General features: G+C 41.5%; 1 protein-coding gene across 1 annotated transcript; it reads right to left on the bottom strand.

Annotated features, from left to right (window-relative positions):
- Positions 1-13988: 13988 nt before the first annotated feature.
- On the bottom strand, positions 13989-16595 carry LOC137735620 (serine/threonine-protein kinase SAPK2-like). Its single transcript, XM_068475070.1, has 9 exons — positions 16315-16595; positions 16129-16203; positions 15759-15860; positions 15543-15596; positions 15349-15441; positions 15172-15264; positions 14942-15046; positions 14731-14829; positions 13989-14389 (listed from the first exon to the last, which is right to left on the bottom strand). The coding sequence occupies exons 1-9, from the start codon at positions 16432-16434 to the stop codon at positions 14111-14113; spliced, it is 1020 nt and encodes a 339-aa protein (XP_068331171.1). The 5' UTR covers positions 16435-16595; the 3' UTR covers positions 13989-14110.
- Positions 16596-17092: the final 497 nt, after the last annotated feature.

Raw genomic sequence — 17092 nt, 5'->3', positions numbered from 1 at the left:
AAATAAGGTTTCTTGACATATTTTGAGTGTCACTTGTCGCTAAATGAATAAGCCTCCAGATTTTTTATCTTTATATAATCTCAATAATTTTTCGGATAGAATTTTGGGTGACACGTGTTACTAAAGTGAATAACTCTCCATATTTCTTATCTTTATGTAATCTTAATAATTTTTCAAATAAGATTTTCAAGTGTCATGTTATAACCCAATCCTACTTTTCTATGTGAAACAATCCATTTATTGTGAAACCTTGTATGTAAGTTTTATTATTTAACTCATTGTATAACGTTTTAATGCTAAAATGCAAGGTTCTAAAAGACGCTAGGCACTAGTCGGGCGATGGTTTTGGGGCCTAATTGCTAGGCAGAGTCTAAGCAGGTGCCTAGGCGGACTAGGCAAATTTTGTAACATCCCACATCGCCCAGGGGAATGGATCCTGTAAGCCTTATATGTATATTCCCATCTCTACTAGCACAAGGCCTTTTGGGAGCTCACTGACTTCAGGTTCCGTAGAAACTCCGAAGTTAAGCGAGTAGCGTGCAAAAGCAATCCCATGATGGGTGACCCACTAGGAAGTTCTCGTGTGAGTTTCTAGAAACAAAATCGTGAGGGCATGGTCGGGGCCCAAAGCGGCCAATATCGTGCTACGGTGGAGTCGAGCCCGGGATGTGGTTGTGGCCCGGGCCGGGTGTGACAATTGGTATTAGAGCCAATCCCTGGGCGAGTGTGCCGACGAGGACATCGGACCCCTAAGGGGGGTGGATTGTAACATCCCACATCGCCCAGGGGAGTGGATCATGTAAGCCTTATATGTATATTCTCATCTTTACCTAGCACGAGGCCTTTTGGGAGCTCACTGGCTTCGGGTTCCGTAGGAACTCCGAAGTTAAGCGAGTAGCGTGTGAGAGCAATCCCATGATAGGTGACCCACTGGGAAGTTCTCGTGTGAGTTCCCAAAAATAAAACCATGAGGACATGGTCGGAGCCCAAAGCGGACAATATCGTGCTACAATGGAGTCGAGCCCGGGATGTGGTGAGGGTCTGGGCCGGGTGTGACAATTGGTATCAGAGCCAATCCCTAGCCGAGTGTGCCAACGAGGACGTCGGACCCCTAAGGGGGGTGGATTGTAACATCCCACATCGCCCAGGGAAGTGGATCTTGTAAGCCTTATATGTATATTCTCATCTCTACCTAGCACGAGGCCTTTTGGGAGCTCACTAGTTTCGGGTTCCATAGGAACTCCGAAGTTAAGTGAGTAGCGTGCGAGAGCAATCCCATAATGGGTGACTCACTAGGAAGTTGTCGTGTGAGTTCCCAGAAACAAAATCGTGAGGGCGTGGTCGGGGCCCAAATCGGACAATATCGTGCTACGGTGGGGTCGAGCCCGGGATCTGGAGGGGGTATGGGCCGAGATGTGACAAATTTAATTAAATCTATTATATTTCGTGTAAATAAGTATATATTTAAGCTTAAAATATATATGATTTCATCATAAACTATAAAATAGAATGATATATCTATTATGAGCTTTTGGAACAAAATGAAAACGTGGGAACAAACATATAATATATGTTTATTTAAGTATTCAACAAGTCTCTTATAATTAATTAAAAAAATGAAAGTTATCTATTTTCTGTCTAAGTGAGTTGCAATCTAAGTAGGTATGGGCGGGCTAGGCGGTCTAGACGAACGCCTGAGTAGGTCTAGGCGCCATTTCTTAATTTTCAAATGCCTAGGCATTAATCGGGACGGTGGCTAGCCGTCTAGCGTCTAGGTGGCGCTAGAAGGGAATTTTTAGAACAATGCTAAAAGGTGATAATTGGAGTGTTGATCAAAGTGATTAACTCAATAAACAATTATGTATGTCTTTGATAATATTGTAGTTGGATACCTACCTTCGGAATTTTAAGAGGGAGGAGTAAGAATAATATTTATATTATAAAATATGAGGAAAAAAAAAAGAAAAAAAAAGGAGAAAAGGAAAGATGAGGAGGCTTCTGGAAAGCAGGTGAGGGAACGGGGGAATCATGCTAGTGCCAAGAAGTGGAGAAGAACAGAAAAAAAAAAAAAAAGGGTTATTTGCAGCTTTGGGTAATTGGGTATTTGCGGATGTGGAGAATTTAGTGTATTCATGGTAAACAAATTGTGGTTGCACGCCAGTTAGTGAATCTCTTAGTTTGTACTCTATGCCCTATAATTTTTATTTTATTTTATTTTATTTTTAAATTTCTTCTGTAAAAAAAAAAAGTCTAAAAAAAAAAAATATCCAAAACTGACGTCATGTTACTGTTGGAGCACATTTGGACTTTCCTTTCTGAGCTGGCTGGCTGGCTATCTTTGGCCAGCCCGCTAGCTATTTGGCTGGTTTATGGCCCAGTGGATCACAAATCTTTTTTGCCCAGCCCTTCATTGGAGATGGATTTTGTGTAAAAAAATAAGCTATGGTTCGGCCTATAGCCCTTTGGCCGAATTGGTTGGAGATGACCTTAGCCTTTTTATGGGAGTCACCTCCTGTTGCAATGATTGATTCAAACTCAACGGCTGGATTTGAAAATATCCAATGGTTGTTTAATTAAATTAACCAATAAATTTAAAACTAATGAATTAGTTTAGCCATTTCAGTTAAAAATGGTATATGAGTATGCCTTAATACCGTTCATTTAAAATAATTTTTTACAAGGCTATAATTTTGGAGAGGCTATATTTAGTCATTTCGGTTAGAGATGACTTTAGACTCTCCAAGCAAGAGCATTTGGTTAATAATCGCCTCAAAATTAAATAAAATAGGCACTTGTGATGGTCATAATCACTATTTCAAATAATGAAAATTTGAAAGAAAAACGTTAGCTACCTTGTCTTCTTACTTTTCCAGATTTGCCTTTTCAACTCATTAAACGACACGTGGACTCCACTAACACTTAAAACTAAGTTTTTAGTGCCTTAAAAAGATCATTATTATCATTCCAGCAATACCCCTAATAAAAACAGTTTTTTTTTTTTTTAACGATATTATCTATACTAAAGGTAAGTGAGTGGATTACGATTCATAATGAACTAACAATAATATGGTTCAAATACGTCTTTGGCGAGAATCGAATATAATACTTCTCATTTACTATCGAAGAAGAATACCACTAAATCGTACTACTAAATAACTAATAAAAACACATGTTACCTTCCCTCTTCCCAATCTGGACCATCTCATTCTTCTTCTCTTTTAGGAGAGATTTTTCAGTGTGACTGGTACACAGGATGATACATCACGTGTCACTATACAAATGGTAGGATATGTGTGCTAAAAAGTTAATAACTTAAAAAGTAAAACTTTCCACCACTCCTATTAAAATACGTAGTGTACCATTTGTGTTCTCGTCACAACTAAAAATTTATCCTCTTTATGCTGAAATCTTTCGATATCCTTCTCCATGGTCTCGTTCTGCCGCCCCAATACTATACCCTATTAGCTGGAAATTTTGGTCCATTGGGTTTAGCTGATGGTTTAGCCCCTCGTGCAATGGCCAACGCCAAGTTCCTCTGGTCTCTTCTTGGACGAAACATTTAAAAAACAATTAAAATTAAAATTTGAATCCATTAAAGCTAATTACTTCTTCTTTTTTTTAATAAGCTTATTTACCCGTATATCGATGTCGGCTTTTTTTATATTTTTATGTTCAATAAATCATATATGTTCTTCTCTTTTGTTCTTGGTAAGTCATTGAATCCAAGTGAAAACATATACAACTACACATCCAATTTGGGTTGTTTTTTCCTTTTATAATACAATTCATTTTGGGTTTTTTTTTTTTTTTGAACAAACGATTTTATCTACCCGAACGGATTGTGATGTGTTTAGTCTCACAATGAACTAGCAATTATGTGGTTCAAATTCGCCTTTGTCGAAAATCGACTCTAAGACCTCACACTTACAAGTGAAGAGAAATATTACTAGACCATAGTACTAAATGATCATTTTGGGGTTTTAGGGAAAAAAAAAAACAAATCATTTTTTTTTTTGGATTTAGAAACAGAATTACGGGCTGAATTTGGTAGGCGAGAGAAGTTAGCTTTTAAAAAACAAGGGTAATATCGGAAAAAAGAATAATGAGTTTCATAAGGCATTAAGAACTTAGTTTTAAGTGCTAGTGGAGTTCATGTGGTTTGATGTGTGGAAAAGGTAAATTGGAGATAGTAAGGGGGGAAGAATGAAGATAGCTATCATTCCTCAATTTGAAAATAGCAATGCTTATTGATAAAGAGAAGTGATTTCATAACATTTTTAAGTGATTTTCACACACATCTTTTTAACTTTTCACACATCTTTTTTTTTTTTAACCATTGGACCGAATAAATCAAACAAAATCAGCTGTCATGATTAAACAAGAATGTGTAAGAAGTTAAAAATGGTGTATGTTTATCATTTTGCTCAATAAACTGATCATTTAAGAATCCCTGATAATTAATGTATTTTTATAAATTCCATGATAAAAGTCTCACGTGCTCCTTTAAAATCTATGTAGAATTCAATCAAATCCACTTGGATTAAATAGAAGTCAAGTAAACTCCCTAAAAAATATATTCACTGATTAATTTGATACACCCCTCTAAGATTTTAAAAAATAAATTTCCACTTGGTATTAGAGAATCCAAAGGTTTATTGTGAAAGATCTGAAAATTTAGATAGTGAATGCAAATAATTAAACAAAATGTTGGTGCGGCCAATAATTAATTAAGCAGCTTATTCAATCAACGTTCTCCAATTTACCACGAGCATCTAACCATTGGACTTGCAATAGCGATGTAAGAATAAATGCTTATTGATGAACATATGATTTTGTCCACTCTACTATACATGTATGCTTACATCACAAGCCAATAGAATATCAAAATTTACAGTTCTATTCTACTACAAACCATATCGCGGCACATGGGGGAATTCAAAACATAGAACCTCAGGTGCAAGAATAAACGCTTTTAAACGTTAGGGCCACAAGTCGTTATGAAAATTTTGCAAATTACAAACCTAAGAAGCAACAGCCTACAATGGAAAGGCCAGTTCACACCATTGACCTAGACAGCAAACTTCTAAGCAAAGTAAAATATACATCACTCTCTAAAGAGACAGTTTTGTGGAGCCAAAAATAATCAAGAGGCGACACGTGGATTTTTGGGCAAAAATGATAAAATTACCCTTGAGGAGCACCGGAATTCCTACGCGCGAGCAGTGGACAAACATCTCACAATCAAGTCAAAAGTGCCCAAAATAGGTAACAAATTCAAAGTTATTTTATCCATCCTCATCCTATATTTTCCACAAGATAATTATTTCATAACCTTCAAAACATTCCATATAAATTGAGTCAATTGGCTAATAAATGGATTTATTCCTAATTAATCCATTAATTACCAATTAAATCACTCATTTCACACAAAAATACCCCAAAGGGCCAGCCACCTTTTCTCAAGAGGGGGACCGGCCATGCACTATATATTCAACCTCCTTTCCTCTAAAAACCTAGGTCTTGACTCTTGCTAAACATTCAAAAATTCTCCAAACACTTTTCTCTCAAAATTCTAACTTTGGCATCAGAGGTTCTTCAGCCAAAGCCACCCCCCCAACAAAAAAATCATCGTGGGCGAGTGAGGTTGGTGGCCTTGACCAAATGTGTTATTTGTTTTGTAGGAGCAATTTTATCCAAGATCAAGGAAGAAGAAATTTGCATCCACAAATTGGTGCTTTCATTAAAAGTTGAAGTACACACACTCGTAGAAGACTCTCGCATAAAAGGTTTTTCTTTATTGTTTCTTGTCCATTTGTATATTTTTCGTACATTCTTATTATTAGAATTTTATATTTGCAAAGATTCTTTGATAAAACATAAAAGAGAAATACAATGGCTAGAAATTTAGAAAATTCCCCAAGTGAAAATTCCAATATTCAAGAAATGGGACCTCGGCTTTCCACGAGGCTAAATGTGATCATAGGTGGAGCGGCACCACCGCTACGGGGCTCCACCATGGGTAACCACCGCGGTGGCCACCACAGACACCACCCACGGCGAGGTCCATGGCACCACCACCACAGGCCGAGCCGTGCCATCTCAGTAAGCCTAAGCCATGCCATCTAAGGCCCACGGCACCAAAACCACGACCCAAGCCATGTCACTCCAAGCCCAAAGCGTTGCTAAGCTGAGCCCTAGCCTCGCACCCACGTGCGCCACACGCCGAGCAATCCACTCTCGTGGCCCAGCCTGCTCCCGCAACCCCGTCTGCTCATGTGGCCTTCCAAGCAGCCCAAATCGATCCAAGATTAGTTCAACTGTCCCAGCTTCAAATTTCCAGACCGACGATCGAACTGGGAGCATTTTCACCACATTTTTCTGCGGATTTGACATTTCCTAACTCAAATGTCGTGCCCAGAGTCTACCACACTTCCATTGCTTAAGGAGATGCATTCCTTCCAAGCTATTCCAACCCAAATAGAGAAAAACATTTGTCTCAACAAATCATAAAGTTGACGAGCGCCCTCGCACAGCTGACGACCTTGGTGAACCAGCTCTTACAGCACATCGAGATGCAACGTGCCCCAGACGAGGTGTCTCGAAGTAGGACAAGGGCAAATAAAGAACCTCTCCAGCAACGTCCCAGCAAGCAGCCACTCGACCAGCCACGAACCAAGCATTCGGGCAATTTACTCCCGATTAGGCCCCCGAGATAGCGCATACTCCCATCTTAGTGCGTAGAGGAGCCTGCATTCTCGACTAAGCCCACGGACGAGCGTACATTCACGGTTAGGGTCACACTCCGATAGTCAACATGAGCAACCTTCTAAGCGAAATGTTCATTCGCGACTAAGCCCGCAATGACCATCATTCACCTTATATCGGAGTAGGCAGCACAACGAACGGAAAGAAGCAGTCACTCAATCTGGCTCAAGTTCAACCAGCAGCCTGCGAAGAACTCGCTTGCATACTGATAACACATCACACGCACTGCATATGCGGCATAGATGAGCCAAACACATGGAAGAGCAATCTAGACCAGCAAGTCACGACTGGGGGCAACCGAGAGCTTCGCTACCCCAACAAAGGAAAATTCAAGAAGAAGTAGAGAGACTCTTGACCAAGGGATTGCGCAATTTTCAACGCAACGAGGTCACCAACAAGGCACTACGACGGAACATGACCAACATAAGCAGGTCACCCTTCACAGACTGATCGAACAGGCAGAGCCTCCATACGAGTTCAGCATGCCACATTTCACATCTTTCAAAATGGATGAAGACCCAGAGAGACACTTAAAACACTACCGAAGCCCAATGATCCTTTATTGAAACAATAATGATCTCATGTGCAAGATATTCGCCACCACTCTACAAGGCGAGGCGCAAGATTAGCTTTACACCCTACCGCCACAATCTATTCGGAGTTTTGACGAACTTTCTTTGGTTTTCACCAAAGAATATTCATCATATCACTCAATCAAAAAGAAGTCCGACCAATTGTTCAACGTCAAGAAAACCCCAAAAAAGTTGCTTCATGACTATATGAAGAGGTTCAAAGCAGAGAAGGCAAGGATAGTCGGATGCAACAACTCGATAGCTAGAGCAGTCTTCCAAAAAGGACTTCAAGCAGACCACCTGCTATTCAGAAAATTGATCATGAAAGAAGATCTAACTCTAGCAGACTTTTTCACTCTGGTAGAGAAGCATGCACTTTGGGACAACGCTCACCAATACACATTCAATGACTTGAAGAAGTACCCGACATCACCTCCCTATTATCCAAATTGGAAGTTAAAGAGGACTTATTCACATGTTTGATGGTATCTAAAGCAGCAATAAGGTCTACCATCATACGAAAAGAGTTGGGGGCCCGACTACATGTATTCCACAGTTCAAAAGCTCTACTCGATGTTATCAGAAATTTAAAAGCTAACTTTAGTGATAGTTGTTGCAACCCCAAAGCTCAAGTTTTACCTTCAAACGCATGCAGCCATCCTCATGACGCATTATTCTGCCCAATCCAGACACGCAACGATAAAGGCGTAGACCCTAGTGGATGTAAAGTTTACTGACAAACGCAACAATTCGGCCTAAAAGACACGCCAAGGGCAGACGAACACTGGAAGGACACACTCAGAAGCAAGTTTCGTCCTCGTCGCCCCAAAAGATTCTACATAGAAGCAACATGTACCGGCAGTTGAGCACTACCTCCTTCTATGTATCACACGGCCCTAGCCGACCCTTGCTCTATAATTTAACTCTAGAATAGTCCAATACCGGCAGTTAAACATCTTCTGCTACGTGCAACATTGCCCCAGCTCCACGACTCCCTACCATGCATTCACAACGCAATAGAGCAGCCCAACGACGTCCCAAAGCTAGCCGAGCCCGCCCTAGCCGAGCCTACTCTACCCGATGGAGACTTCTAGCATTTGCATGTCAATGGCTCATCCGACTACAAAGGTTCGAGAGCAGGCTTAGTCCTTATCACCCCAGACGATTCAATACTTGAACAGGTGATCACTTTAGACTTCAAAGTACCCAACAACGAAACAAAGTACGAAACCTTACTAGCAGGTCTCCGAATGGCAAAAGACTCGACGGCAGACAGGGCTCACGTGGATGCACTAGTCGGCCTAAGCTTTGCCCTCGACCACCAACTCAAACGCTCTATCTCGGAGGAATATCTAGACAAGCCAAGTATAGAGGCAAAGCCAGCAGCTGAGGTGTCACAGGTTTGTACAACTCCAAACTGGCAAGATTCCATTATAGTCACCTGGTCAATAGCACATTCCCCACGAAAAGATTGGATTCTAGGAAGCTCCAAATCAAGGCAGCACGCTACTACATGTGGAACGACATTCTCATCTGAAGATCATACACCAGACCACATCTTCGTTGTCTAGTGCCTCTCGATAACTTGAAGGTTCTAAGCTCAATCCACAAAGGCATTTATGGAAATCACTTCGGAGGTCGATCCTTAGTACATAAGGCTTTTAATGCAGGCTACTATTGGCCTACCATGCTCCAAGATACTACGGAGTTAGTACAAAAGTGCAACCATTGCCAACGCTACAAGCCAATACCAGCATTACCTACCAGCGAGCTACACCTGCATACGAGTCCTTGGCCATTCATGCAGTGGGCAATCGACCTGGTAGGACTTATGCCGCCTGCTACTAGGGGCAGAGGCATGATGATCGTGGCAACAGACTACTTCACCAAATGGGTAGAAGCAGAGCCTAAAACGACCACTACTTAAACGGACATAGAGCACTTCATATGGAGAAACATCATATGCTGATTTGGCATTCCTCAGTCCATCATCACCAACAACTGCCCACAATTTGTGGGCAAAGATATGGCGAAGTTCTCCAAAAATATGGCATCAAGCAACATATGTCCACGCCGAGATATCCTCAAGGCAATAGGCGGGCCGAAGCATCCAACAAGATGATCTTCGACTACCTCAAGAAATCCCTCACCAACAAGAAGGGAAAATGGCTAGACGAACTCCCCAGATGTCTATGGGCATATCGCACCACCAAAAGACGAGCAACCGGTGAGACTCTTTTCTATTTGGCATTTGGCTTAAAAGCAATCATTCATCCCAATGTCATCAAGCCTACCAGCAGCAGACCATCACCCGCATCACAGCCTACCAGCAGCAACTCCTTTCCAACTACAATAAAAAGGCCAAGATCCGGCAGTTCCAACCTAAAGATCTAGTCCTAAGAAAAGCCTTCATCACTGCCCACAAAGAAGGCTCCAAAAAGATGGATCCCATATGGGAAGGTCCGTACAAGATCAGCAAAATAGGCGGCAAGAGTAATTATACCCTCGCCACCATGAAACGATAAAAAGATCGAAAAGCAGTGGAGCGCCTACAATCTGAGGAAGTACCATGTGTGACCTCTCACTACATCAAAGCCCGAAGACTCAAGCAGCTCGACGGGCACCACCACACAAGCCGAGGACTATCCAATTGTTATGCAATTCCTACCATATAGCTAAGTTCTCATTCGTTTCACTCATTTTTCAATAAAGAATTCAGAAGTAATCACAACTTGGCTCGGCTGCATGCTTACAACTGATCACTCTTGCATTTCAAAAGAAGATTATGCATTTTTCAGGGACCCATCGCACGAATTGCGCCTCTCAAGGGACCAACCATGCTCTCCATTGCTAGAGGGTAAACCAATTCCCCAAACCCACATGGGTCAGCTCTCCAAGACGGGAGGATAAACTCTACACTCCGAATATCCAGACGTGGATGAGCATGGCTGCCCTAGTATAACTAGACGCACGATGGCTTGCGCCGGGATTTCTAGAAGTAGCCACAATGGTCTTTTTCAAGGCTTAGCTAACTGAAGGATTTTGGGTCTCTAAGCCTAATCTGTGGGAAATCGGGCCCTAGAGATGAAAGGGGCACATTACGCAGTACATCCGATGAACGGCTACACTGGAATCCTAAAGCTGCTACCGAGTGCACTAAGGTAGCCTACGGTTTCCAGAAAACTACCTACGGCTTTCCTTTCGAGCAGTAAAGCCACGCTAGACTTATACAACCGCACATTCTTGTGAAAGGTTAAACAAGCTAGCGTGCATATATGAAGCTTTATCCACTGCAGACATGTTACGCAGTAGATAAGCTTTACCTCTGCCAAGTGCGGAACAACTTACACCAAGTCCTAAAGTGTTGTGATACTTGTTGCGCAACCTACGGAATTGGAGAAAGCCAAAGTTAACAGCCTAGTGGTTACACGAACTGGTCTGCTTCTATAAGTAAGGCATCCGGCTGCCAACCTTATGGCTAACAACTTTGCAAAGTTTTACACCAACACCTACGGCTGCATAGGCTATGCGGGCATGTCTGCTTATAAAAAAGTAGCACGTCTGCCATTGGTCTATAAAGTCTAAAGGTTAGGGGATGAACAAAAGAAGTGAAGATGAAGAAAAATGAAGGAAGCATGTTTATAAATAACTTGCAAAGGCCGAAGGAGTTCAAGAAAAACAAGAGCTACAACGAAAAACAAAGAAAATCCTAAAGGCTACCTAGAAGACTACACTTCAGCAGCTTGGACATCTCACGACTACTCAGTCACCACACTTTCAGCAACAGCAGCGCTCTTAGCAGCGGCATCATTCAGTGCTTCACCCCCGGCTGCCCTAGCTTGGGCACCAATTTATTCAACTACTTCACCAATGGAAACCTCAAAAGTATAAGCAACAAATCTTCCAGAGAAATAGAGAAGGTCTTGAAACCTCGAGCCCATCATTCTCACCCTTCAACTGCTCATTCTCCTCGAGCAGACCAACACGGACGCGTTGCAGCTCATCCACTTCCTTCTTCAGACTTTCGTTGATCTTTAGTACACCTTAAAGTTCCTACACTTGGGGTTCAAGTCTATCAACGATTCTCTTGAAGTGGATCACTTGATTATAAGCAGCAATCAACTCTTCATCCTTTGCATAAGCAACAAAACGAAGCTCAAAAACTGCAAACTCGAGATCTTGAATCTGAGGTATGTAATATCCAATCTCCTTCTCTACACTTTCATACTTAACTTAGATCGCGTCAAGCCTAGTTTTCAAGTCAACGATCTTTTGGCGAGCGGTCTCAAGCTGAAGAGAAGTGGGGACAAAAATATTAGACCCTTTCAAAGCAACGAGCTCAGAGTCGAACCTCTTGATCTCCTCGGTCGGGGAATAATCTTCAGCTGCCATAGTCTTCACCACCTCCTTGGCAGCCTTGCTATATATGCATCATAACAAGCAAAGTAGTCCTTCTATATTGGGTCGTATGCTTCACAAAGGAACTTAGGCGAACAAACCTTTCTAACGCCATCAACAAACTTGGCACAAGCGTCCATGTCTTCAAGCAGATCTGGTTTCAAGAGCACACATATCTCAACAGCTTCCCCAAAAGTAGGCTTAGTGGATTTCTCACAATTGCCCACACGAGCAATCTTCTCATTCCTAGCAGGCGAATCAGTCTCAGCAGTAGAGGGAGTGGGCCTTAACACCACTTTAGCAGCAGAGTCCACCTTATCACTCTTTATATTAACAAGCTTTTCCGAATGAGAACCGAACTTAGCTCCCAATGGACGTCTTTGCACAGACTTCGGCACTGGGGGCATGACAATACCTCTACACTGGACATCTTTGCACAGACTTCGGCACTAGGGGCATGACAATACCTCTACACTGAGTAATACTATCAGCAATCGAATTAGCCATTCTCGACATAATAAGCACCATAGGCTCAGATCTAGCAGCTCATTTTTCTTCCAATTGGAAGAAGTCATGTCAATCATAGGCCTCTCGACAACAGGTGGACCTTCACGAACAGCGGAGGAAGCCTTCAGTTTTTTCTTAACCAACATCTCTTGAGCAAACGGGGAAGATCTTTTCTTTCCACCTTCATTCACAATAGGCTCCACGATAGCGATCAGACGCGCTAAAGTATCTGCCTTGATCCTCTTTACCTTCTCTCTCGGGAGCATCCCACATTTCTTCCGACGAAGAGAACTAAGCAGCCAACGGTATTCACGATACTTAGCAAGGGAACTCAACCTATACTAGCTTTTTCCTCATTTTTTTCTCTTAAATCAGTAAGCAGGATGCCTGCATGCCCAGTATTCCAGTAGCCCATGAGGCCCTCGACCTCTTTACCTCTTTCAATCGCCGACCTGGCCCCCGTCAGGTTTAAGACCCCAAATGACATAAACCATGTGGCTCGTCTAACACTGCGCCTCAGCGCCTCAATCCGTGGCCCCAGCCTCGCAAGCTGCCCTTGGCTCTAGCCAAGCCGAGCAGCCCAAGTAATGGTCCCTGCCACAACACCTTCTCAACCCATGCCGAGCCGGCTCCTAGCCCCGCCAACCAACGTGCCGCACCACCCTGACGGCTGCCCCACGACAGCACTATCCAAGAAGAAGACAAGGAAAATTATTTTTTTTCTTACCTCGGTGCGGCGTGGAGAAAACGAAGAAAGCAACGAAAGACGATCCTTTGCACGGGCAAGATGTAGAAGATTACTAGAGGAAGGGAACAAATATCATCTAAGCTCTCTCTCTTGTAGGGTATAATAAATCGCTCTCCAAAGTTGATTTAATAACCCACTTAAAGTGGACTTAAATACGTTTTGAGAGAAATTTATTTCCCTTTCCTAGAAGGATCTAATTTCCTATTAAAGAGAGAATCAACATCAAAATAGAAAACAATCCTACATTTCCTAAAGCCAGAAGATCTCTACACCTGCTGCCCTTTCTTACGAGCAGCCCAACAGGTGTGGGGGCATTTGTGGAGCAAAAAATAATCAAGAGGCGACACGTGGATTTCTGGGCAAAAATGACAAAATTACCCTTGAGGAGCACCGGAATTTCTACGCGCAAGTAGTGAACAAACATCCCACAATTAAGTCAAAAGTGCCCAAAATAGGTAACAAGTTTAAAGTTATTTCATCCATCCTCATCCTATATTTTTTACAAGGTAATTATTTCATAACCTTCAAAACATTCCATATAAATTGAGTTAATTGGCTAATTAATGGATTTATTCCTATTTAATCCATTAATTACCAATTAAATCACCCATTTCACACGAAAATACCCCAAAGGGCCGGCCACTTTTTCTCAAGAGGGGGACCGGCCATGCACTATATATTCAACCTCATTTCCTCTAAAAACTTAGGTCTTGACTCTTACTAAACACTCAAAATTCCCCAAACACTTTTCTCTCAAAATTCTAACTTTGGCATCGGAGGTTCTTCGGCCAAAGCCACCCCCCCCCCCAAACCCCCCCCCCCTCCCCCCCAAATTCATCGTGGGCACGTGCTTGGCCTTGACCAAATGTGTTATTTGTTTTGTAGGTGCAATTTTGTCCAAGATCAAGGAGGAAGAAATTTGCATCCACAAGTTTGATTCCCTAATACATCACATGAAAAAAAAGGCCTTATCTCCCAACTGCTTTTGGGAAATAGCATTTGGCCTGCCTGCAGCTGCAAAATGCAAAGCTGTATATATGATCCAAACCGAAAATTCTACAATGATCTTGTGTATAGGATACACCCAAGCATTCTGGAAAATCCCGGTACGAACTTGCACTCATAACGCACAAACAAAATCACCACTTGTCTCTATATCATCTATGTCAGCATCGTCTAACTCATCAAGATCCATGCTCCCAAGTAAATGTCCGCCATATTTGGCGCCAGTCGCAGCAGCTTTTCTACCTTCTTGAATTATTGCCAATATTTCTTCATCGCTTTGGGATGATGATTCATAATTTTGGTCATTGTTTGGGAGGCCATTTTCCTCCATGAATTCTACTGGGATGTTTTTTAGAAACCATGGATGCTGCTTTATTTCAGGGATAGTTATTCTCTGCAACAAATTCAACAATTGACAATCAACCACGTGTGTGTCTCGACGATTGTTATTAGAGAATCACAATAAAGGGTATAAAGTATAAGGGACACAAAAAGTGACAAAGGGCTATCTATCTTTCTAGGCATGATTGTGAGCCGTCTACTCACATCAACGATTGGCAATTAAACATGTGCACAACGATGGCTGTTCTCAGTGAATCAAAACAAAAGAGTATTAAAGTATAAACAATCAAGAGTTACAGTAGGTTTTCTGTCTTTCTAGGCGGGGTTGTCGTACATCCACGACTGACAATTAACGAAATACATACCGTTGATTGTGAGTGCACGGAATAATACCTTTTCAGGGTTAGCAGTGAAGATTCGAGAAAGGAGATGTCTGCATTCCATGGAAACACGTACATAGCCCGGAATTGAATAGCGGACACTAAGAATCCTCTGCAACAACCCAGTGTCAAATTAAAATCGTTAGGCGACAACATCGACAGGCATAGGCAATAGGCAAAACAAAAACAAAAACAGTACAAGTAGCACAAGGATATACGTATACCTGAAGTGTTTTTCTGAAATTTCTTGGATCTTCTGGATCTTCAAAGGGATAGGCACCAACAAGCATGACATATAAGGTAACCCCACATGACCAAACATCCGCAATCTGAGATTCTCAAAGGATAATGAGTGAGAAAACACGGATGTTAGTTATGTGACCAAATTGTTGGTCTAAAATGACAAGGACAAGACCAAAAACAGAACATTAAAACCGGTCTCAGAAAATCTTACCTTCCCATCATACTCTTTTCTTGACAGGACTTCCGGTGCAATGTATGCCGGTGTTCCAACAGTTGATTTCGGTTGGGAATGCAACACAGATGACTATAAGATACAGAAGGAAAGTAATTACTAAATGAAATTGAAATTCACCGTACGAATTGCACAGTCAATTAACTAGTTAATTGCCTTGGAATAACCAAAATCGCAAATTTTGAGACGCGGCGCCGAGCTTCCATCCAGAAGAGTGTTCTCCAATTTAAGATCTCTGTGGCAAATTTGCTGCAGTAAAAAAAAAAAAAATTATAGTATCATAGGGTCAAGAATTAAAATGTTTACAACGAACAAATCATATCATGATTTCGATGGGTTGAGGATTTTACCATTGAATGACAATAACTGACTCCTGATATCAGCTGCTGAAAAAAATATCTTGCCTGCAGAATGCAGAAACCCATGTCAAGAATCGGACAGCCGAACCAAAGAAAAAGGAAAATTCAAAACAACTACTAAGATTCTTAATCATTTGCAGCTGAAGGAAGAAAGAAAAAAGAAGAGAAAAGAAAAGAAGTCATGTATTAATTTGTTCCAAATTTTACCTCGTCCTCGCTGAATCGACCAGCATTGCATATTTTTTCAAAGAGTTCTCCTCCAGCTGCATATTCCATCACAATTGCTAAATCGTTTGGTGTTAACAGCACCTACGTAAATTAACACACACACACACACACACACACACACACAGAGTAGAATTAAAAGTTATTGACGAATAAAACAAGCATGAATATTTGACTTTAAACCAAGTGGAATTAAAAGCTAACGACAAAAGGTAGTCTGATTGTTCTCTATCAAAAGTGTTCCTTTTTTTTCAAGTTGCACACCCCACTAACGTAACTTGCAATTAACCTTTTTTCTTTTCACTGCAGAGATTAATTCCAAAACCATTTCACAAATAAGAAATTAATATACCTCTTTAAATCTTATTATATTTGGATGCTTCAAGGACCTGTGGTTCATAATCTCCCTCTGTACATGCTCATCAATCTATAAAAACACACAAACCCAGTTGGATAAAACACAAACCCAGTTGGATTAACACAAACCCAGTTGGAAAACAGAGAAAATGAAGGGTGTGGAAATTAAATAACTAATTACCTTCTGGCCTCTCTCAATGAACTTGATAGCAAATAGCTCACCACTCCATTTGTCCTTCACCAGCTTTGCAACCCCAAAATTCCCGGACCCAATATCCTTCACTATCTCATACCTTTCCATTCCTTTTTTCTTCTTCTTCTTCTTCTTCTTCTTCTTCTTCTTCTCTCTCTCTCTCTCTCTCTCTAAACTCTCTCTTTCTCTCTCTGAAATTGTTTGCAAGTTATTTTCTCTGCTTACATGGGGTTTTTAATTCTGTAAGTTCTTTTCTCTCTCTCTCTCTCTCTCTCTCTCTCTCCTGCTCCAGTGGACACTGTCTAAATAGTCGTCGTCGTGGAGTTTACAAAAGAGACAAGAAGATCCGAAACTCCACGTGTCAATTACGGAGTAGTCGTTATCTCCAGCTGACATGAGCAAGTTATAACGGACCACTGCCTATGTATATGTTGGAATTGGTACTCGCGCTTACAACTCTACGACGTGTCGTCTTGAGAACGTTATTTGGCAGCTGTCGGTGCAAACTTGGCGGGTAAAAGGCTTTGGCTTCTCCCATCAGGTGGGAAAGTTCCTGGGGTTGACGAGGAGGGAGGATAAGTTAACAAGGGGGAGGCTTGTGGGACCAAAAGGTGACGTGGAAGGTGGAGTGGGGAAGGACAATGAGATTGATGATAGATTTTTGAGTAAGCCTAAAATACGGTTTGGTATTCAAAGTATTATAATTTTTGGTAGTCTAAAATATCATAATATAATTGTTTGAAAATGTTTTTATTTTTAAATTTCT

This window comes from Pyrus communis, chromosome 1 (assembly GCF_963583255.1).
Source record: "Pyrus communis chromosome 1, drPyrComm1.1, whole genome shotgun sequence".
Lineage (NCBI taxonomy): Eukaryota > Viridiplantae > Streptophyta > Magnoliopsida > Rosales > Rosaceae > Pyrus > Pyrus communis.
The sequence above is the reverse complement of the archived record's forward strand: the minus strand, read 5'-3'. Positions and strand labels throughout refer to the sequence as shown.

What these genes read in the sequence shown, in the direction of transcription:
- LOC137735620 (XM_068475070.1), bottom strand. Translation starts at nt 16,434, where the DNA reads ATGGAAAGGTATGAGATAGTGAAGGATATTGGGTCCGGGAATTTTGGG. An exon ending in ATTTCAGAAAAACACTTCAG is followed by an intron (nt 14,830 to 14,941) that starts GTATACGTATAT and finishes GGGTTGTTGCAG; the next exon opens with AGGATTCTTAGTGTCCGCTA. An exon ending in TCACTGCTAACCCTGAAAAG is followed by an intron (nt 14,390 to 14,730) that starts GTATTATTCCGT and finishes AATTTGTTGCAG; the next exon opens with AGAATAACTATCCCTGAAAT.